Source organism: Salmo salar, chromosome 21, assembly GCF_965601325.2.
Source record: "Salmo salar chromosome 21, fSalSal1, whole genome shotgun sequence".
In the NCBI taxonomy this organism is placed as follows: Eukaryota; Metazoa; Chordata; class Actinopteri; order Salmoniformes; family Salmonidae; genus Salmo; species Salmo salar.
The window spans coordinates 57,289,249-57,312,747 of NC_138311.1; the positions used below are offsets into that span (position 1 = coordinate 57,289,249).

The 23,499-nt window shown below is 46.8% G+C and overlaps 1 protein-coding gene across 2 annotated transcripts in view; it reads right to left on the reverse strand.

The window, feature by feature from the left end:
• The window catches only part of als2a (alsin Rho guanine nucleotide exchange factor ALS2 a), a 156,725-nt gene that overhangs the window by 48,853 nt on the left and 84,373 nt on the right, over nt 1-23,499 (reverse strand). For both annotated transcript variants that reach the window (XM_082967257.1, XM_082967256.1), the window contains exons 17-24: nt 12,201-12,277; nt 11,212-11,278; nt 10,738-10,910; nt 9,258-9,323; nt 9,039-9,137; nt 4,115-4,279; nt 3,628-3,739; nt 2,969-3,046 (exon numbers count right to left, since the gene is read on the reverse strand). In XM_082967257.1, the coding sequence (XP_082823383.1) occupies nt 2,969-3,046; nt 3,628-3,739; nt 4,115-4,279; nt 9,039-9,137; nt 9,258-9,323; nt 10,738-10,910; nt 11,212-11,278; nt 12,201-12,277 (837 nt within the window). The remainder of the gene's footprint in view (nt 1-2,968; nt 3,047-3,627; nt 3,740-4,114; nt 4,280-9,038; nt 9,138-9,257; nt 9,324-10,737; nt 10,911-11,211; nt 11,279-12,200; nt 12,278-23,499) is intronic.

A 23,499-nucleotide genomic window follows, 5' to 3' on the forward strand; every position in this document is an offset into this window, starting at 1 on the left:
TGCAAAATGTGCTTTTGCCGAAAAGCTATTTTAAAATCAGACATAGCGATTGCATAAAGGAGTTCTGTATCTATAATTTTTAAAATAATTGTTAGTATTTTGTCAACGTTTATCATGAGTAATTTAGTAAATTCACCGGAATTTTTCGGTGGGTATGCTAGTTCTGAACATCACATGCTAATGTAAAAAGCTGTTTTTTGATAGAAATATGAACTTGATTGAACAAAACATGCATGTATTGTATAACATAATGTCCTAGAAGTGTCATCTGATGAAGATCATCAAAGGTTAGTGCTGCATTTAGCTGTGGTTTGGGTTTTTGTGACATATATGCTTGCTTTCAAAATGGCTGTGTGCCTATTTTTGGTTGGGTACTCTCCTGACATAATCTAATGTTTTGCTTTCGCTGTAAAGCCTTTTTGAAATCGGACAATGTGGTTAGATTAACGAGAGTCTTATCTTTAAAATGGTGTAAAATAGTTGATTGTTTGAGAAAATTGAATTGTGGTATTTTAGTTGGTTTTGTATTTCGCGCCGTGCGATGCCATTGGCTGTTGGCTAGGGGAACGTCTGTCCTCAACAGGTTAAGAACAAATTCTTATTTTCAATGACGGCCTACCGGGGAACAGTGGGTTAACTGTCTTGTTTAGGGGGCAGAACGACAGATTTTTTACCTTGTCAGCTCTGGGATTCGATCTAGCAACCTTTTCAATTACTGGCCCAACGCTCTAACCACCAGGCTACCTGCCTCCTCTAACCACTAGGCTACCTGCCTCCTCTAACCACTAGGCTACCTGCCTCCTCTAACCACTAGGGTACCTGCCTCCTCTAACCACTAGACTACCTGCCTCCTCTAACCACTAGGCTACCTGCCTCCTCTAACCACCAGGCTACCTGCCTCCTCTAACCACTAGGCTACCTGCCTCCTCTAACCACTAGGCTACCTGCCTCCTCTAACCACTAGGGTACCCGCCTCCTCTAACCACTAGGCTACCCGCCTCCTCTAACCACTAGGCTACCCGCCTCCTCTAACCACTAGGCTACCCGCCTCCTCTAACCACTAGGCTACCCGCCTCATCTAACCACTAGGCTACCCGCCTCCTCTAACCACTAGGCTACCTGCCTCCCCCCTCTAACCACAAGGCTGGCTACCTGCCTCCTCTAACCACTAGGCTACCCGCCTCCTCTAACCACTAGGCTACCCGCCTCCTCTAACCACTAGGCTACCCGCCTCCTCTAACCACTAGGCTACCCGCCACCTCTAACCACTAGGCTACCCGCCTCCTCTAACCACTAGGCTACCCGCCACCTCTAACCACTAGGCTACCTGCCTCCCCTCTCTAACCACTAGGCTACCTGCCTCCCCTCTAACCACTAGGCTACCTGCCTCCCCTCTAACCACTAGGCTACCTGCCTCCCCTCTAACCACTAGGCTACCTGCCTCCCCTCTAACCACTAGGCTACCCGCCTCCTCTAACCACTAGGCTCTACCCGCCTCCTCTAACCACTAGGCTCTACCCGCCTCCTCTAACCACTAGGCTCTACCCGCCTCCTCTAACCACTTGGCTCTACCTGCCTCCTCTAACCACTAGGCTACCTGCCTCCTCTAACCACTAGGCTCTACCTGCCTCCTCTAACCACTAGGCTCTACCTGCCTCCTCTAACCACTAGACTACCTGCCTCCTCTAACCACTAGGCTACCCGCCTCCTCTAACCACTAGGCTCTACCTGCCTCCTCTAACCACCAGGCTACCTGCCTCCTCTAACCACTAGGCTCTACCTGCCTCCTCTAACCACTAGGCTCTACCTGCCTCCTCTAACCACTAGGCTACCCGCCTCCTCTAACCACTAGGCTACCTGCCTCCTCTAACCACTAGGCTACCTGCCTCCTCTAACCACTAGGCTACCCGCCTCCTCTAACCACTAGGCTACCCGCCTCCTCTAACCACTAGGCTACCCGCCTCCTCTAACCACTAGGCTACCCGCCTCCTCTAACCACTAGGCTACCCGCCTCCTCTAACCACTAGGCTCTACCTGCCTCCTCTAACCACTAGGCTACCCGCCTCCTCTAACCACTAGACTACCCGCCTCCTCTAACCACTAGGCTACCCGCCTCCTCTAACCACTAGGCTACCCGCCTCCTCTAACCACTAGACTACCTGCCTCCTCTAACCACTAGGCTACCCGCCTCCTCTAACCACTAGGCTACCCAACTCATCTAACCACTAGGCTACCCGCCTCCTCTAACCACTAGGCTACCCGCCTCCTCTAACCACTAGGCTACCCGCCTCCTCTAACCACTAGGCTCTACCTGCCTCCTCTAACCACTAGGCTACCCGCCTCCTCTAACCACTAGGCTACCCGCCTCCTCTAACCACTAGGCTACCCGCCTCCTCTAACCACTAGGCTACCCGCCTCCTCTAACCACTAGGCTACCCGCCTCCTCTAACCACTAGGCTACCTGCCTCCTCTAACCACTAGGCTACCTGCCTCCTCTAACCACTAGGCTACCCGCCTCCTCTAACCACTAGGCTACCTGCCTCCTCTAACCACTAGGCTACCTGCCTGCCTCCTCTAACCACTAGGCTACCTGCCTCCTCTAACCACTAGGCTACCTGCCTCCTCTAACCACTACCTGCCTCCTCTAACCACTAGGCTACCTGCCTCCTCTAACCACTAGGCTACCTGCCTCCTCTAACCACTAGGCTACCTGCCTCCTCTAACCACTAGGCTACCCGCCTCATCTAACCACTAGGCTACCCGCCTCCTCTAACCACTAGGCTACCCGCCTCCTCTAACCACTAGGCTACCTGCCTCCTCTAACCACTAGGCTACCCGCCTCCTCTAACCACTAGGCTACCTGCCTCCTCTAACCACTAGGCTACCCGCCTCCTCTAACCACTAGGCTACCTGCCTCCTCTAACCACTAGGCTCTACCTGCAGCCCTTCATCTCTATCTCTACCTTACCTTGCCATTAGGGGTCCAGTCTTCTGAGAACTCTCCCTCAAACGCTGTGTCATCATCAGATACTAGTAGACCAGTACCCTAACAGAAAATATCACATTGAGATCAAGTTAGACGGGACGGGTTGAGGGTAGCTGAAGAATGGGATTCAAAACAAAACTATATAACTATTGTAAACTAGATTGTGACAGTAAAAATGTATATAGTATGTATAAACAGGAAGTAGAAACCTAAGGATTATTTTCCATTAGTTTACTCCAATTAGGAAAGAGGTGGTAGGGTTAGGGGGAAATAATAAAGGAAAATATATTTACAAATATATACAGTATATTCATATATATTTACCCCCCCAAAAAAAATTAATGCGGGATTGTAAATAATGCAGATAATTATATTGATAGAAGCCACAATCTATTTGCAATATTAAAGCTGATCTACAGCTTTAAAAAATATATATAAAAACATTTTATATTTAAAGATTGAGATTGCATTCATCAGGCCTACAGCACTGAACACACAGAGAGACAGAGAGAGAGACAGAGACAGAGAGAGAGAGAGAGAGAGAGAGAGAGAGAGAGAGAGAGAGAGAGAGAGAGAGAGAGAGAGATAGATAGATAGATAGATAGATAGATAGATAGATAGATAGATAGATAGATACTCACCATCATCTTGTTGTTACTGAAGGTCCCTTCATAGTAAAGACCAAACTGAGTGACTACCACTCCACTGCCCTGACGCTGGTCATCAACCCACAGCCCCATGTACTTCTCTCCTCTGAAACAACACAGACAGATAGAACGGAGAAAAGCAGAGCAGCAATCACAGGACGTTTTTATCAACAGATCTGAGACCAGGCTATTCCACAGATGTACGTTTTTATTAATAGATCTGAGACCAGGCTATTCAACCACAGATGTACGTTTTTATTAATAGATCTGAGACCAGGCTATTCAACCACAGATGTACGTTTTTATTAATAGATCTGAGACCAGGCTATTCAACCACAGATGTACGTTTTTATTAATAGATCTGAGACCAGGCTATTCAACCACAGATGGACGTTTTTATCATCAGATCTGAGACCAGGCTATTCAACCACAGATGGACGTTTTTGATGACGAATCAAGTCAATCAAGCGCTGTACTATACCTAGTGATGTCATCAAGGACTCCATATCCCATCTTCTTGTCTTGAAGCCACTGGCCAACGAACACACTGGAAGAAGAGCCAATCAGCTTCCCAGAGCTCAGCATCCCATGGCCCTGACGGACGTTCTCATGGAAGGATCCCTCATACACCTGACCTGTAGCATACCTGGAGAGAACTACAATCATACACCTGACCTGTAGCATACCTGGAGAGAACTACAATCATACACCTGACCTGTAGCATACCTGGAGAGAACTACAATCATACACCTGTATCATACCTGGAGAGAACTACAATCATACACCTGTATCATACCTGGAGAGAACTACAATCATACACCTGTATCATACCTGGAGAGAACTACAATCACACACCTGTATCATACCTGGAGAGAACTACAATCATACACCTGACCTGTATCATACCTGGAGAGAACTACAATCATACACCTGTATCATACCTGGAGAGAACTACAATCATACACCTGTATCATACCTGGAGAGAACTACAATCATACACCTGTATCATACCTGGAGAGAACTACAATCACACACCTGACCTGTATCATACCTGGAGAGAACTACAATCATACACCTGACCTGTATCATACCTGGAGAGAACTACAATCATACACCTGTATCATACCTGGAGAGAACTACAATCATACACCTGTATCATACCTGGAGAGAACTACAATCACACACCTGTATCATACCTGGAGAGAACTACAATCATACACCTGTATCATACCTGGAGAAAACTACAATCATACACCTGACCTGTATCATACCTGGAGAGAACTACAATCATACACCTGACCTGTATCATACCTTGAGAGAACTACAATAATACACCTGTATCATACCTGGAGAGAACTACAATCATACACCTGTATCATACCTGGAGAGAACTACAATCACACACCTGTATCATACCTGGAGAGAACTACAATCATACACCTGTATCATAGAACTACAATCATACACCTGTATCATACCTGGAGAGAACTACAATAATACACCTGTATCATACCTGGAGAGAACTACAATCATACACCTGTAGCATACCTGGAGAGAACTACGACCATACACCTGACCTGTATCATACCTGGAGAGAACTACAATCACACACCTGTATCATACCTGGAGAGAACTACAATCATACACCTGTATCATACCTCGAGAGAACTACAATCATACACCTGTATCATACCTGGAGAGAACTACAATCATACACCTGTATCATACCTGGAGAGAACTACAATCATACACCTGTATCATACCTGGAGAGAACTACAATCATACACCTGTATCATACCTGGAGAGAACTACAATCAAACACCTGTATCATACCTGGAGAGAACTACAATCATACACCTGTATCATACCTGGAGAGAACTACAATCATACACCTGTATCATACCTGGAGAGAACTACAATCATACACCTGTATCATACCTGGAGAGAACTACAATCACACACCTTTATCATACCTGGAGAGAACTACAATCATACACCTGTATCATACCTGGAGAGAACTACAATCATACACCTGTAGCATACCTGGAGAGAACTACGACCATACACCTGTATCATACCTGGAGAGAACTACAATCATACACCTGTATCATACCTGGAGAGAACTACAATCATACACCTGTATCATACCTGGAGAGAACTACAATCATACACCTGTATCATACCTGGAGAGAACTACAATCACACACCTGTATCATACCTGGAGAGAACTACAATCATACACCTGTATCATACCTGGAGAGAACTACAATCATACACCTGACCTGTATCATACCTGGAGAGAACTACAATCATACACCTGTATCATACCTGGAGAGAACTACAATCATACACCTGTATCATACCTGGAGAGAACTACAATCATACACCTGTATCATACCTGGAGAGAACTACAATCATACACCTGACCTGTATCATACCTGGAGAAAACTACAATCATACACCTGACCTGTATCATACCTGGAGAGAACTACAATCATACACCTGTATCATACCTGGAGAGAACTACAATCATACACCTGTATCATACCTGGAGAGAACTACAATAATACACCTGTATCATACCTGGAGAGAACTACAATCATACACCTGTATCATACCTGGAGAGAACTACAATCATACACCTGTATCATACCTGGAGAGAACTACAATCATACACCTGTAGCATACCTGGAGCGAACTACAATCATACACCTGTATCATACCTGGAGAGAACTACAATCATACACCTGTATCATACCTGGAGAGAACTACAATCATACACCTGTATCATACCTGGAGAGAACTACAATCATACACCTGTATCATACCTGGAGAGAACTACAATCATACACCTGTATCATACCTGGAGAGAACTACAATCATACACCTGTATCATACCTGGAGAGAACTACAATCATACACCTGTATCATACCTGGAGAGAACTACAATAATACACCTGACCTGAATGGTTAACAAACCTGGGCCTACAGCAGGGAACAATGTAGCAAAACATTTTAAAACTGAAAACAGAAATGTCTTATTGGACAAGTTCCGATAGCAACTCCCCATCTAATATAGTGCACAGTACACCGTTACCATGGTAATATCATAGTGTTGAACACAGTAACTTACTGTAGTATATACAGGTGAACACAGTAACTTACTGTAGTATATACAGGTGAACACAGTAACTCCCTTACTGTAGTATATACAGGTGAACACAGTAACTCCCTTACTGTAGTATATACAGGTGAACACAGTAACTTACTGTAGTATATACAGGTGAACACAGTATCTTACTGTAGTATATACCGGTGAACACAGTAACCTCCTTACTGTAGTATATACAGGTGAACACAGTAACTTACTGTAGTATATACAGGTGAACACAGTAACTTACTGTAGTATATACAGGTGAACACAGTAACTTACTGTAGTATATACAGGTGAACACAGTAACTTACTGTAGTATATACAGGTGAACACAGTAACCTCCTTACTGTAGTATATACAGGTGAACACAGTAACTTACTGTAGTATATACAGGTGAACACAGTAACTTACTGTAGTATATACAGGTGAACACAGTAACTCCCTTACTGTAGTATATACAGGTGAACACAGTAACTTACTGTAGTATATACAGGTGAACACAGTAACTTACTGTAGTATATACAGGCGAACACAGTATCTTACTGTAGTATATACAGGTGAACACAGTATCTTACTGTAGTATATACAGGTGAACACAGTATCTTACTGTAGTATATACAGGTGAACACAGTAACTTACTGTAGTATATACAGGTGAACACAGTATCTTACTGTAGTATATACAGGTGAACACAGTAACCTCCTTACTGTAGTATATACAGGTGAACACAGTAACTCCCTTACTGTAGTATATACAGGTGAACACAGTAACTTACTGTAGTATATACAGGTGAACACAGTAACTCCCTTACTGTAGTATATACAGGTGAACACAGTAACTCCCTTACTGTAGTATATACAGGTGAACACAGTAACTTCCTTACTGTAGTATATACAGGTGAACACAGTAACTCCCTTACTGTAGTATATACAGGCGAACACAGTAACTCCCTTACTGTAGTATATACAGGCGAACACAGTATCTTACTGTAGTATATACAGGTGAACACAGTAACTTACTGTAGTATATACAGGTGAACACAGTAACTTACTGTAGTATATACAGGTGAACACAGTAACCTCCTTACTGTAGTATATACAGGTGAACACAGTAACTCCCTTACTGTAGTATATACAGGTGAACACAGTAACTTACTGTAGTATATACAGGTGAACACAGTAACTTACTGTAGTATATACAGGTGAACACAGTAACTTACTGTAGTATATACAGGTGAACACAGTAACTTACTGTAGTATATACAGGTGAACACAGTAACTTACTGTAGTATATACAGGTGAACACAGTAACTTACTGTAGTATATACAGGTGAACACAGTAACTTACTGTAGTATATACAGGTGAACACAGTAACCTCCTTACTGTAGTATATACAGGTGAACACAGTATCTTACTGTAGTATATACAGGTGAACACAGTAACTTACTGTAGTATATACAGGTGAACACAGTAACCCCCTTACTGTAGTATATACAGGTGAACACAGTAACTCCCTTACTGTAGTATATACAGGTGAACACAGTAACTCCCTTACTGTAGTATATACAGGCGAACACAGTAACTTACTGTAGTATATACAGGTGAACACAGTAACTCCCTTACTGTAGTATATACAGGTGAACACAGTAACTCCCTTACTGTAGTATATACAGGTGAACACAGTAACTTACTGTAGTATATACAGGTGAACACAGTAACTCCCTTACTGTAGTATATACAGGTGAACACAGTATCTTACTGTAGTATATACAGGTGAACACAGTAACTCCCTTACTGTAGTATATACAGGTGAACACAGTAACTTACTGTAGTATATACAGGTGAACACAGTAACTTACTGTAGTATATACAGGTGAACACAGTATCTTACTGTAGTATATACAAGTGAACACAGTAACTTACTGTAGTATATACAGGTGAACACAGTAACCCCCTTACTGTAGTATATACAGGTGAACACAGTAACTTACTGTAGTATATACAGGTGAACACAGTAACCCCCTTACTGTAGTATATACAGGTGAACACAGTAACTTACTGTAGTATATACAGGTGAACACAGTAACTTACTGTAGTATATACAGGTGAACACAGTATCTTACTGTAGTATATACAGGTGAACACAGTATCTTACTGTAGTATATACAGGTGAACACAGTAACTTACTGTAGTATATACAGGTGAACACAGTATCTTACTGTAGTATATACAGGTGAACACAGTAACTCACTTGTACGTCCCAAAGCCATGCATCTTCCCATCTCTCCAGTGGCCCTGGTAACGATCAGTTTTATTGAGGAGCTTGTTTGGCATGATACAGTCTCCATAGCTACAGGGACAAGAGACGAACACAGTGGTTAGAACAGAAGAACATCTGCATGTTGACCATGCCTCTCACACTTCCTGGTTTAACCACTCTGAACTCTGCATTAACCAGGCGAACACTGACCCGTCCTCCAGTCCTTGTTTAAACGTCCCCGTGAACTTTCTGCCATCTGGCCATTTCATGGTCCCTCTGTTCGAAAAGGAAGAAGACAGTCTGTCAACACAGGGGAAAAAAACGGTATACTTTGGCCTTATTATACAATAATGCAGAACTGTATGTTAAAACTTCTTTGGGGTAGGGGGCAGTATTTTCACGTCCGGATGAAAAATGTGCCCAGAGTAAACTGCCTGCTACTCGGGCCCAGAGTCAAATATTTGCATATTATTAGTCGATTTGGATAGAAACACTCTGAAGTTTCTAAAACTGTTTGAATGGTGTCTGTGAGTATAACAGAACTCATATGGCAATCAAAAACCTGAGAAAAATCCAACCAGGAAGTGGGAAATCTGAGACTTGTAGTTTTTGTTTTGAATCCCTATCGAAACTACAGTGTCTGTGGGGTCACGTTGCACTTCCTAAGGCTTCCATTGGCTGTCAACAGCCTTTAGAAACTTGTTTCATCCTTCTCCTGTTACTGGGCAGAGAATAGGAGCTCAGTCAATGAGTGGACTGCCTGAGGACAAAGGACTTGTTTATGCGCATGCACGCGAGAGCGCCGTTCCTTCTTTTTTTTCTGGAATGAATACGCTATTGTCCGGTTGGAATATTATCGCATTTTTACGATAAAAAAACCCTAAGGATTGATTTTAAACAACGTTTGACATGTTTGTACTAACGTTAATGGAACATTTTGACTTTTCGTGTCTGGATTTATGCTCGCGCATTTTGCCTTTGGATAGCGATCTGAACGCGCGAACAAAAGGAGGTATTTGGACATAAATATGGAGTATTTCGAACCAAACTAACATTTCTTGTGGAAGTAGGAGTCCTGGGAGTGCATTCTGACGAAGATCAGCAAAGCTAAGTGAATATTTATAGTACTAATTCTGAGTATAAATATGAACTTTATCGAGCAAAACATACATGTATTGTGTAACATGAAGTCCTATGAGTGCCATTTGATGAAGATCATCAAAGGTTAGTGAATATTTTAGCTGTATATCTGGTTTTTGTGATGCATCTCCTTGCTTGGAAAATGGCTGTGTGGTTCTTCTTGTGAAGTTTATGCCCTAACATAATCTAATTTTATGCTTTCGCCGTAAAGACTTTTTGAAATCGGACAATGTGGTTAGATTAATGAGAAGTTTATCTTTAAAATGGTGTAAAATAGTTGATTGTTTGAGAAAATGAAATTATGAGATTTTTTTTTGTATTTCGCGCCCTGCTATTTCACCGGCTGTTGAATAGTGTGTCCCGCAGGTGGGACGCTAGCGTCCAAGCTACCCCAGAGAGGTTAAGGAAAGACCTACTAGAAAGTGTAAATAATCTAGCTAATACAAACGATTGGTCTTAGAACACCTTCTTCAGTTCCCCGTTTTCTGTCAAGTTTTCTGTAAAGTTTCCTGTAAAGTTCTCTGTAAACCCGTCCCTCCCTTAGACTCACTTGCCGTGGGGCTTGCCAGACAGCCAGCGGCCTGAGTAGGAGGCATCCTTCAGACGGAGGTCTTTGCAAAAGATGTAGGAGGCGGTACGAGAGACAGCGGGGACCCCAGGACCGTTCCCTTCTCCAGTCAACACCGCCTCCACAGCCTGGTTAATAGCCCTTAGCCACTTAGCCTGGAGGGACAGAGGGACACAGTGGTATATAACACATCAACCTTAAGAGTCAAAGATAGCTGTGGTTATTCTGATGTGGATATACTGGGAAAATTGGGATTATGAGGCGTGTTAACCAGACATTGGGTCAGTTGGTAGAGCATGGTGTTTGCAACACCAGGGTTGTGGGTTCGATTCCCACGGGGGACCAGTACGGAGAAAAAAATGTATGAAATGTATGCATTCACTACTGTAAGTCGCTCTGGATAAGAGCGTCTGCTAAATGACTAAAATGTAAAATGTAAATGTCTGAGAGCTGTACCTTCTCCTGAGGTGAGGATGCTAGCAGAGTAAAGCTCTCCTCTGGAGTTGTCACCTTAATTCCATACCTGGGGGGCAGAAGAATGACAACATTAAAGAGACCAGTAGGAGATTTAAAATAAGCTTTCCAGGGGTGATGGTCGGATTCACGTTTATCCTCGAAGGAATGAGCGTTACACCGAGGCCTGTACTCTGGAGCGGGATCGATTTGGAGGTGGAGGGTCCGTCATGGTCTGGGGCGTTGTGTCACAGCATCATCGGACTGAGGTTGTTGTCATTGCAGGCAATCTCAACGCTGTGCGTTACAGGGAAGACATCCTCCTCCCTCATGTGGTACCCTTCCTGCAGGCTCATCCTGACATGACGCTCCAGCATGACAATGCTACCAGCCATACTGCTCGTTCTGTGCGTGATTTCCTGCAAGACAGGAATGTCAGTGTTCTGCCATGGCCAGCGAAGAGCCCGGATCTCAATCCCATTGAGCACGTCTGGGACCTGTTGGATCGGTGGGTGAGGACTAGGGTCATTCCCCCCAGAAATGTCCGGGAACTTGCAGGTGCCTTGGTGGAAGAGCGGGGTAACATCTCACAGCAAGAACTGGCAAATCTGGTGCAGTCCATGAGGAGGAGATGCACTGCAGTACTTAATGCAGCTGGTGGCCACACCAGATACTGACTGTTACTTTTGATTTTGACCCCACCTTTGTTCAGGGACACATTATTCCATTGCTGTTAGTCACATGTCTGTGGAACTTGTTCAGTTTACGTCTCAGTTGTTGAATCTTGTTATGTTCATACAAATATTTACACATGTTAAGTTTGCTGAAAATAAAACGCAGTTGACAGTGAGAGGATGTTTATTTTTTGAGCTGAGTTTACATTAGTTATTGATTGGTCTGATGTTACCAGACCTCAGCAGCATATTCTCCCTTACTAGAACAGGCTATTTAGTTATCGGGTGACAAAAGGATAGCAGGTAGACTAAACTTACAGGTTGCTGCTGGCAGTGATGTCAGTGATTGGTTCCACCCAGAGAGTGGCCAGGAAGTAGACATGATGAGATGAAAACTGGAAGGGAGACACAACAGTGATGTCAGTGATTGGTTCCACCCAGAGAGTGGACAGGAAGTAGAGACATGATGAGATGAGAACAGTGATGTCAGTGATTGGTTCCACCCAGAGAGTGGACAGGAAGTAGAGACATGATGAGATGAGAACAGTGATGTCAGTGCAGTGGATTTCTATGTTTCACTTGTTTCAAACAAACAAGCAGAACAAACAGAATTCAAGCAGAACAAACAGAATTCAAGCAGAACAAACAGAATTCAAGCAGAACAAACAGAATTCAAGCAGAACAAACAGAATTCAAGCAGAACAAACAGAATTCAAGCAGAACATGCAGAATTCCACGTGTCACAGTATGACTTGCCTCTGGTAACACAAAACTACACTGAGTGTACAAAACATTAGGAACACCTTCCTAATATTGAGTTAGGAAGGTGTTCAGAACAGCCTCAATTTCGTCTGGGGACGTGGACTCTACAAGGTGTCGAAAGCGTTCCACACAGGGATGCTGGTCCATGTTGACTCCAATGCTTCCCCACAGTTGTGTCCAGTTGGCTGTGCGTCATTTTGGGTGGTGGACCATTCTTGATACACACGGGGAAACTGTTGAGCGTGAAAAACCCAGCAGCGATGCAGTTCTTGACACAAAACCTCCCCTTCATCTACACTGATTGATGACATCAATAAGGGATCGTATCTTTCACCTGGATTCACCTGGTCAGTCTGTCATGGAAAGATCATGTGTTCCTAATGTTTTGTCCACTCAGTGTACATTGTAGATAGTATTTTGAACCACGTTATGCAACTCTAAAAGAAATGTAATTGTTTTACATTGTGAGAACTAATAGATTGTTTCATTTCTGTATTTCTTCTGTTTTTGTTACTGTACATGTAGAGTCATTTTTCAGTATCTGCTGAATCAATAGCTTTCCGGAGGAGTCTCTTCCCCCTTCTGCTGAAGCCGTGTGTGTGTGTGTGTGTGTGTGTGTGTGTGTGTGTGTGTGTGTGTGTGTGTGTGTGTGTGTGTGTGTGTGTGTGTGTGTGTGTGGCTACTGTCTAGAGCTTATGAGGAAGCAGTGATCAAGAGACAAAGAGGAGAAGGACATTCTGGGAACTCGAGTGACACCGTCAAAAAGTAAAATGAGAGAAAATGAAAAAACACCACTGCAGTAGTCTATAGCAGTCACCACAGCTCCAACAGAGAGAGAGAGCAGTAGCCTATAGCAGTCACCACAGCTCCAACAGAGAGAGCAGTAGCCTATAGCAGTCACCACAGCTCCAACAGAGAGAGCAGTAGCCTATAGCAGTCACCACAGCTCCAACAGAGAGAGCAGTAGTCTATAGCAGTCACCACAGCTCCAACAGAGAGAGCAGTAGCCTATAGCAGTCACCACAGCTCCAACAGAGAGAGCAGTAGCCTATAGCAGTCACCACAGCTCCAACAGAGAGAGCAGTAGTCTATAGCAGTCACCACAGCTCCAACAGAGAGAGCAGTAGCCTATAGCAGTCACCACAGCTCCAACAGAGAGAGCAGTAGTCTATAGCAGTCACCACAGCTCCAACAGAGAGAGCAGTAGTCTATAGCAGTCACCACAGCTCCAACAGAGAGAGAGAGCAGTAGCCTATAGCAGTCACCACAGCTCCAACAGAGAGAGCAGTAGTCTATAGCAGTCACCACAGCTCCAACAGAGAGAGCAGTAGTCTATAGCAGTCACCACAGCTCCAACAGAGAGAGCAGTAGCCTATAGCAGTCACCACAGCTCCAACAGAGAGAGCAGTAGCCTATAGCAGTCACCACAGCTCCAACAGAGAGAGCAGTAGTCTATAGCAGTCACCACAGCTCCAACAGAGAGAGCAGTAATCTATAGCAGTCACCACAGCTCCAACAGAGAGAGCAGTAGCCTATAGCAGTCACCACAGCTCCAACAGAGAGAGCAGTAGCCTATAGCAGTCACCACAGCTCCAACAGAGAGAGCAGTAGCCTATAGCAGTCACCACAGCTCCAACAGAGAGAGCAGTAGTCTATAGCAGTCACCACAGCTCCAACAGAGAGAGCAGTAGTCTATAGCAGTCACCACAGCTCCAACAGAGAGAGCAGTAGTCTATAGCAGTCACCACAGCTCCAACAGAGAGAGCAGTAGTCTATAGCAGTCACCACAGCTCCAACAGAGAGAGCAGTAGCCTATAGCAGTCACCACAGCTCCAACAGAGAGAGCAGTAGCCTATAGCAGTCACCACAGCTCCAACAGAGAGAGCAGTAGCCTATAGCAGTCACCACAGCTCCAACAGAGAGAGCAGTAGCCTATAGCAGTCACCACAGCTCCAACAGAGATAGCAGTAGCCTATAGCAGTCACCACAGCTCCAACAGAGGGAGCAGTAGCCTATAGCAGTCACCACAGCTCCAACAGAGAGAGCAGTAGCCTATAGCAGTCACCACAGCTCCAACAGAGGGAGCAGTAGCCTATAGCAGTCACCACAGCTCCAACAGAGAGAGCAGTAGCCTATAGCAGTCACCACAGCTCCAACAGAGGGAGCAGTAGCCTATAGCAGTCACCACAGCTCCAACAGAGGGAGCAGTAGCCTATAGCAGTCACCACAGCTCCAACAGAGAGAGCAGTAGTCTATAGCAGTCACCACAGCTCCAACAGAGAGAGCAGTAGCCTATAGCAGTCACCACAGCTCCAACAGAGAGAGCAGTAGCCTATAGCAGTCACCACAGCTCCAACAGAGAGAGCAGTAGTCTATAGCAGTCACCACAGCTCCAACAGAGAGAGCAGTAATCTATAGCAGTCACCACAGCTCCAACAGAGAGAGCAGTAGCCTATAGCAGTCACCACAGCTCCAACAGAGAGAGCAGTAGCCTATAGCAGTCACCACAGCTCCAACAGAGAGAGCAGTAGCCTATAGCAGTCACCACAGCTCCAACAGAGAGAGCAGTAGCCTATAGCAGTCACCACAGCTCCAACAGAGAGAGCAGTAGTCTATAGCAGTCACCACAGCTCCAACAGAGAGAGCAGTAGTCTATAGCAGTCACCACAGCTCCAACAGAGAGAGCAGTAGTCTATAGCAGTCACCACAGCTCCAACAGAGAGAGCAGTAGTCTATAGCAGTCACCACAGCTCCAACAGAGAGAGCAGTAGCCTATAGCAGTCACCACAGCTCCAACAGAGAGAGCAGTAGCCTATAGCAGTCACCACAGCTCCAACAGAGAGAGCAGTAGCCTATAGCAGTCACCACAGCTCCAACAGAGAGAGCAGTAGCCTATAGCAGTCACCACAGCTCCAACAGAGATAGCAGTAGCCTATAGCAGTCACCACAGCTCCAACAGAGGGAGCAGTAGCCTATAGCAGTCACCACAGCTCCAACAGAGAGAGCAGTAGCCTATAGCAGTCACCACAGCTCCAACAGAGGGAGCAGTAGCCTATAGCAGTCACCACAGCTCCAACAGAGAGAGCAGTAGCCTATAGCAGTCACCACAGCTCCAACAGAGGGAGCAGTAGCCTATAGCAGTCACCACAGCTCCAACAGAGAGAGCAGTAGTCTATAGCAGTCACCACAGCTCCAACAGAGGGAGCAGTAGCCTATAGCAGTCACCACAGCTCCAACAGAGAGAGAGAGCAGTAGTCTATAGCAGTCACCACAGCTCCAACAGAGAGAGCAGTAGCCTATAGCAGTCACCACAGCTCCAACAGAGAGAGAGAGCAGTAGTCTATAGCAGTCACCACAGCTCCAACAGAGAGAGAGAGCAGTAGCCTATAGCAGTCACCACAGCTCCAACAGAGAGAGCAGTAGTCTATAGCAGTCACCACAGCTCCAACAGAGAGAGCAGTAGCCTATAGCAGTCACCACAGCTCCAACAGAGAGAGCAGTAGCCTATAGCAGTCACCACAGCTCCAACAGAGAGAGCAGTAGCCTATAGCAGTCACCACAGCTCCAACAGAGAGAGCAGTAGTCTATAGCAGTCACCACAGCTCCAACAGAGAGAGCAGTAGTCTATAGCAGTCACCACAGCTCCAACAGAGAGAGCAGTAGTCTATAGCAGTCACCACAGCTCCAACAGAGAGAGCAGTAGCCTATAGCAGTCACCACAGCTCCAACAGAGAGAGCAGTAGTCTATAGCAGTCACCACAGCTCCAACAGAGAGAGCAGTAGCCTATAGCAGTCACCACAGCTCCAACAGAGAGAGCAGTAGTCTATAGCAGTCACCACAGCTCCAACAGAGAGAGAGCAGTAGCCTATAGCAGTCACCACAGCTCCAACAGAGAGAGCAGTAGCCTATAGCAGTCACCACAGCTCCAACAGAGAGAGCAGTAGTCTATAGCAGTCACCACAGCTCCAACAGAGAGAGCAGTAGTCTATAGCAGTCACCACAGCTCCAACAGAGAGAGCAGTAGTCTAGAGCAGTCACCACAGCTCCAACAGAGAGAGAGCAGTAGTCTATAGCAGTCACCACAGCTCCAACAGAGAGAGCAGTAGCCTATAGCAGTCACCACAGCTCCAACAGAGAGAGAGCAGTAGCCTATAGCAGTCACCACAGCTCCAACAGAGAGAGCAGTAGCCTATAGCAGTCACCACAGCTCCAACAGAGAGAGCAGTAGTCTATAGCAGTCACCACAGCTCCAACAGAGAGAGCAGTAGTCTATAGCAGTCACCACAGCTCCAACAGAGAGAGCAGTAGCCTATAGCAGTCACCACAGCTCCAACAGAGAGAGCAGTAGGCTATAGCAGTCACCACAGCTCCAACAGAGAGAGCAGTAGTCTATAGCAGTCACCACAGCTCCAACAGAGAGAGCAGTAGTCTATAGCAGTCACCACAGCTCCAACAGAGAGAGCAGTAGTCTATAGCAGTCACCACAGCTCCAACAGAGAGAGCAGTAGTCTATAGCAGTCACCACAGCTCCAACAGAGAGAGCAGTAGTCTATAGCAGTCACCACAGCTCCAACAGAGAGAGCAGTAGCCTATAGCAGTCACCACAGCTCCAACAGAGAGAGAGAGCAGTAGTCTATAGCAGTCACCACAGCTCCAACAGAGAGAGCAGTAGCCTATAGCAGTCACCACAGCTCCAACAGAGAGAGCAGTAGTCTATAGCAGTCACCACAGCTCCAACAGAGAGAGCAGTAGTCTATAGCAGTCACCACAGCTCCAACAGAGAGAGCAGTAGTCTATAGCAGTCACCACAGCTCCAACAGAGAGAGCAGTAGTCTATAGCAGTCACCACAGCTCCAACAGAGAGAGAGAGCAGTAGCCTATAGCAGTCACCACAGCTCCAACAGAGAGAGCAGTAGTCTATAGCAGTCACCACAGCTCCAACAGAGAGAGCAGTAGCCTATAGCAGTCACCACAGCTCCAACAGAGAGAGCAGTAGTCTATAGCAGTCACCACAGCTCCAACAGAGAGAGCAGTAGCCTATAGCAGTCACCACAGCTCCAACAGAGAGAGCAGTAGCCTATAGCAGTCACCACAGCTCCAACAGAGAGAGAGCAGTAGCCTATAGCAGTCACCACAGCTCCAACAGAGAGAGCAGTAGCCTATAGCAGTCACCACAGCTCCAACAGAGAGAGCAGTAGTCTATAGCAGTCACCACAGCTCCAACAGAGAGAGCAGTAGTCTATAGCAGTCACCACAGCTCCAACAGAGAGAGCAGTAGCCTATAGCAGTCACCACAGCTCCAACAGAGAGAGCAGTAGGCTATAGCAGTCACCACAGCTCCAACAGAGAGAGCAGTAGTCTATAGCAGTCACCACAGCTCCAACAGAGAGAGCAGTAGTCTATAGCAGTCACCACAGCTCCAACAGAGAGAGCAGTAGTCTATAGCAGTCACCACAGCTCCAACAGAGAGAGCAGTAGTCTATAGCAGTCACCACAGCTCCAACAGAGAGAGCAGTAGTCTATAGCAGTCACCACAGCTCCAACAGAGAGAGCAGTAGCCTATAGCAGTCACCACAGCTCCAACAGAGAGAGAGAGCAGTAGTCTATAGCAGTCACCACAGCTCCAACAGAGAGAGCAGTAGCCTATAGCAGTCACCACAGCTCCAACAGAGAGAGCAGTAGTCTATAGCAGTCACCACAGCTCCAACAGAGAGAGCAGTAGTCTATAGCAGTCACCACAGCTCCAACAGAGAGAGCAGTAGTCTATAGCAGTCACCACAGCTCCAACAGAGAGAGCAGTAGTCTATAGCAGTCACCACAGCTCCAACAGAGAGAGAGAGCAGTAGCCTATAGCAGTCACCACAGCTCCAACAGAGAGAGCAGTAGTCTATAGCAGTCACCACAGCTCCAACAGAGAGAGCAGTAGTCTATAGCAGTCACCACAGCTCCAACAGAGAGAGCAGTAGTCTATAGCAGTCACCACAGCTCCAACAGAGAGAGCAGTAGCCTATAGCAGTCACCACAGCTCCAACAGAGAGAGCAGTAGCCTATAGCAGTCACCACAGCTCCAACAGAGAGAGCAGTAGCCTATAGCAGTCACCACAGCTCCAACAGAGAGAGCAGTAGTCTATAGCAGTCACCACAGCTCCAACAGAGAGAGCAGTAGCCTATAGCAGTCACCACAGCTCCAACAGAGAGAGCAGTAGTCTATAGCAGTCACCACAGCTCCAACAGAGAGAGAGAGCAGTAGCCTATAGCAGTCACCACAGCTCCAACAGAGAGAGCAGTAGCCTATAGCAGTCACCACAGCTCCAACAGAGAGAGAGCAGTAGTCTATAGCAGTCACCACAGCTCCAACAGAGAGAGCAGTAGTCTATAGCAGTCACCACAGCTCCAACAGAGAGAGCAGTAGCCTATAGCAGTCACCACAGCTCCAACAGAGAGAGAGCAGTAGTCTATAGCAGTCACCACAGCTCCAACAGAGAGAGCAGTAGTCTATAGCAGTCACCACAGCTCCAACAGAGAGAGAGAGCAGTAGCCTATAGCAGTCACCACAGCTCCAACAGAGAGAGCAGTAGCCTATAGCAGTCACCACAGCTCCAACAGAGAGAGAGAGCAGTAGTCTATAGCAGTCACCACAGCTCCAACAGAGAGAGCAGTAGTCTATAGCAGTCACCACAGCTCCAACAGAGAGAGAGCAGTAGTCTATAGCAGTCACCACAGCTCCAACAGAGAGAGAGCAGTAGTCTATAGCAGTCACCACAGCTCCAACAGAGAGAGCAGTAGTCTATAGCAGTCACCACAGCTCCAACAGAGAGAGCAGTAGTCTATAGCAGTCACCACAGCTCCAACAGAGAGAGCAGTAGTCTATAGCAGTCACCACAGCTCCAACAGAGAGAGCAGTAGTCTATAGCAGTCACCACAGCTCCAACAGAGAGAGAGCAGTAGTCTATAGCAGTCACCACAGCTCCAACAGAGAGAGAGCAGTAGTCTATAGCAGTCACCACAGCTCCAACAGAGAGAGAGAGCAGTAGTCTATAGCAGTCACCACAGCTCCAACAGAGAGAGCAGTAGCCTATAGCAGTCACCACAGCTCCAACAGAGAGAGCAGTAGTCTATAGCAGTCACCACAGCTCCAACAGAGAGAGCAGTAGTCTATAGCAGTCACCACAGCTCCAACAGAGAGAGCAGTAGTCTATAGCAGTCACCACAGCTCCAACAGAGAGAGCAGTAGTCTATAGCAGTCACCACAGCTCCAACAGAGAGAGAGCAGTAGCCTATAGCAGTCACCACAGCTCCAACAGAGAGAGCAGTAGTCTATAGCAGTCACCACAGCTCCAACAGAGAGAGCAGTAGTCTATAGCAGTCACCACAGCTCCAACAGAGAGAGCAGTAGTCTATAGCAGTCACCACAGCTCCAACAGAGAGAGCAGTAGCCTATAGCAGTCACCACAGCTCCAACAGAGAGAGCAGTAGCCTATAGCAGTCACCACAGCTCCAACAGAGAGAGCAGTAGCCTATAGCAGTCACCACAGCTCCAACAGAGAGAGCAGTAGTCTATAGCAGTCACCACAGCTCCAACAGAGAGAGCAGTAGCCTATAGCAGTCACCACAGCTCCAACAGAGAGAGCAGTAGTCTATAGCAGTCACCACAGCTCCAACAGAGAGAGAGAGCAGTAGCCTATAGCAGTCACCACAGCTCCAACAGAGAGAGCAGTAGCCTATAGCAGTCACCACAGCTCCAACAGAGAGAGAGAGCAGTAGTCTATAGCAGTCACCACAGCTCCAACAGAGAGAGCAGTAGTCTATAGCAGTCACCACAGCTCCAACAGAGAGAGCAGTAGCCTATAGCAGTCACCACAGCTCCAACAGAGAGAGAGAGCAGTAGTCTATAGCAGTCACCACAGCTCCAACAGAGAGAGCAGTAGTCTATAGCAGTCACCACAGCTCCAACAGAGAGAGAGAGCAGTAGCCTATAGCAGTCACCACAGCTCCAACAGAGAGAGCAGTAGCCTATAGCAGTCACCACAGCTCCAACAGAGAGAGAGAGCAGTAGTCTATAGCAGTCACCACAGCTCCAACAGAGAGAGCAGTAGTCTATAGCAGTCACCACAGCTCCAACAGAGAGAGCAGTAGCCTATAGCAGTCACCACAGCTCCAACAGAGAGAGAGAGCAGTAGTCTATAGCAGTCACCACAGCTCCAACAGAGAGAGCAGTAGTCTATAGCAGTCACCACAGCTCCAACAGAGAGAGCAGTAGTCTATAGCAGTCACCACAGCTCCAACAGAGAGAGCAGTAGTCTATAGCAGTCACCACAGCTCCAACAGAGAGAGCAGTAGTCTATAGCAGTCACCACAGCTCCAACAGAGAGAGAGCAGTAGTCTATAGCAGTCACCACAGCTCCAACAGAGAGAGAGAGCAGTAGTCTATAGCAGTCACCACAGCTCCAACAGAGAGAGAGCAGTAGTCTATAGCAGTCACCACAGCTCCAACAGAGAGAGCAGTAGTCTATAGCAGTCACCACAGCTCCAACAGAGAGAGCAGTAGTCTATAGCAGTCACCACAGCTCCAACAGAGAGAGCAGTAGTCTATAGCAGTCACCACAGCTCCAACAGAGAGAGCAGTAGCCTATAGCAGTCACCACAGCTCCAACAGAGAGAGCAGTAGTCTATAGCAGTCACCACAGCTCCAACAGAGAGAGCAGTAGCCTATAGCAGTCACCACAGCTCCAACAGAGAGAGCAGTAGTCTATAGCAGTCACCACAGCTCCAACAGAGAGAGAGCAGTAGTCTATAGCAGTCACCACAGCTCCAACAGAGAGAGCAGTAGTCTATAGCAGTCACCACAGCTCCAACAGAGAGAGAGCAGTAGTCTATAGCAGTCACCACAGCTCCAACAGAGAGAGAGAGCAGTAGTCTATAGCAGTCACCACAGCTCCAACAGAGAGAGAGCAGTAGTCTATAGCAGTCACCACAGCTCCAACAGAGAGAGCAGTAGTCTATAGCAGTCACCACAGCTCCAACAGAGAGAGCAGTAGTCTATAGCAGTCACCACAGCTCCAACAGAGAGAGCAGTAGTCTATAGCAGTCACCACAGCTCCAACAGAGAGAGCAGTAGCCTATAGCAGTCACCACAGCTCCAACAGAGAGAGCAGTAGTCTATAGCAGTCACCACAGCTCCAACAGAGAGAGCAGTAGTCTATAGCAGTCACCACAGCTCCAACAGAGAGAGCAGTAGCCTATAGCAGTCACCACAGCTCCAACAGAGAGAGCAGTAGCCTATAGCAGTCACCACAGCTCCAACAGAGAGAGCAGTAGTCTATAGCAGTCACCACAGCTCCAACAGAGAGAGAGCAGTAGTCTATAGCAGTCACCACAGCTCCAACAGAGAGAGCAGTAGTCTATAGCAGTCACCACAGCTCCAACAGAGAGAGAGCAGTAGTCTATAGCAGTCACCACAGCTCCAACAGAGAGAGAGAGCAGTAGTCTATAGCAGTCACCACAGCTCCAACAGAGAGAGAGCAGTAGTCTATAGCAGTCACCACAGCTCCAACAGAGAGAGAGCAGTAGTCTATAGCAGTCACCACAGCTCCAACAGAGAGAGCAGTAGTCTATAGCAGTCACCACAGCTCCAACAGAGAGAGCAGTAGCCTATAGCAGTCACCACAGCTCCAACAGAGAGAGCAGTAGCCTATAGCAGTCACCACAGCTCCAACAGAGAGAGCAGTAGCCTATAGCAGTCACCACAGCTCCAACAGAGAGAGCAGTAGCCTATAGCAGTCACCACAGCTCCAACAGAGAGAGCAGTAGTCTATAGCAGTCACCACAGCTCCAACAGAGAGAGCAGTAGTCTATAGCAGTCACCACAGCTCCAACAGAGAGAGCAGTAGCCTATAGCAGTCACCACAGCTCCAACAGAGAGAGCAGTAGCCTATAGCAGTCACCACAGCTCCAACAGAGAGAGCAGTAGTCTATAGCAGTCACCACAGCTCCAACAGAGAGAGAGCAGTAGTCTATAGCAGTCACCACAGCTCCAACAGAGAGAGCAGTAGTCTATAGCAGTCACCACAGCTCCAACAGAGAGAGAGCAGTAGTCTATAGCAGTCACCACAGCTCCAACAGAGAGAGAGAGCAGTAGTCTATAGCAGTCACCACAGCTCCAACAGAGAGAGCAGTAGTCTATAGCAGTCACCACAGCTCCAACAGAGAGAGCAGTAGTCTATAGCAGTCACCACAGCTCCAACAGAGAGAGCAGTAGTCTATAGCAGTCACCACAGCTCCAACAGAGAGAGCAGTAGTCTATAGCAGTCACCACAGCTCCAACAGAGAGAGCAGTAGCCTATAGCAGTCACCACAGCTCCAACAGAGAGAGCAGTAGTCTATAGCAGTCACCACAGCTCCAACAGAGAGAGCAGTAGTCTATAGCAGTCACCACAGCTCCAACAGAGAGAGCAGTAGCCTATAGCAGTCACCACAGCTCCAACAGAGAGAGCAGTAGCCTATAGCAGTCACCACAGCTCCAACAGAGAGAGCAGTAGTCTATAGCAGTCACCACAGCTCCAACAGAGAGAGAGCAGTAGTCTATAGCAGTCACCACAGCTCCAACAGAGAGAGCAGTAGTCTATAGCAGTCACCACAGCTCCAACAGAGAGAGAGCAGTAGTCTATAGCAGTCACCACAGCTCCAACAGAGAGAGAGAGCAGTAGTCTATAGCAGTCACCACAGCTCCAACAGAGAGAGAGCAGTAGTCTATAGCAGTCACCACAGCTCCAACAGAGAGAGCAGTAGTCTATAGCAGTCACCACAGCTCCAACAGAGAGAGCAGTAGTCTATAGCAGTCACCACAGCTCCAAC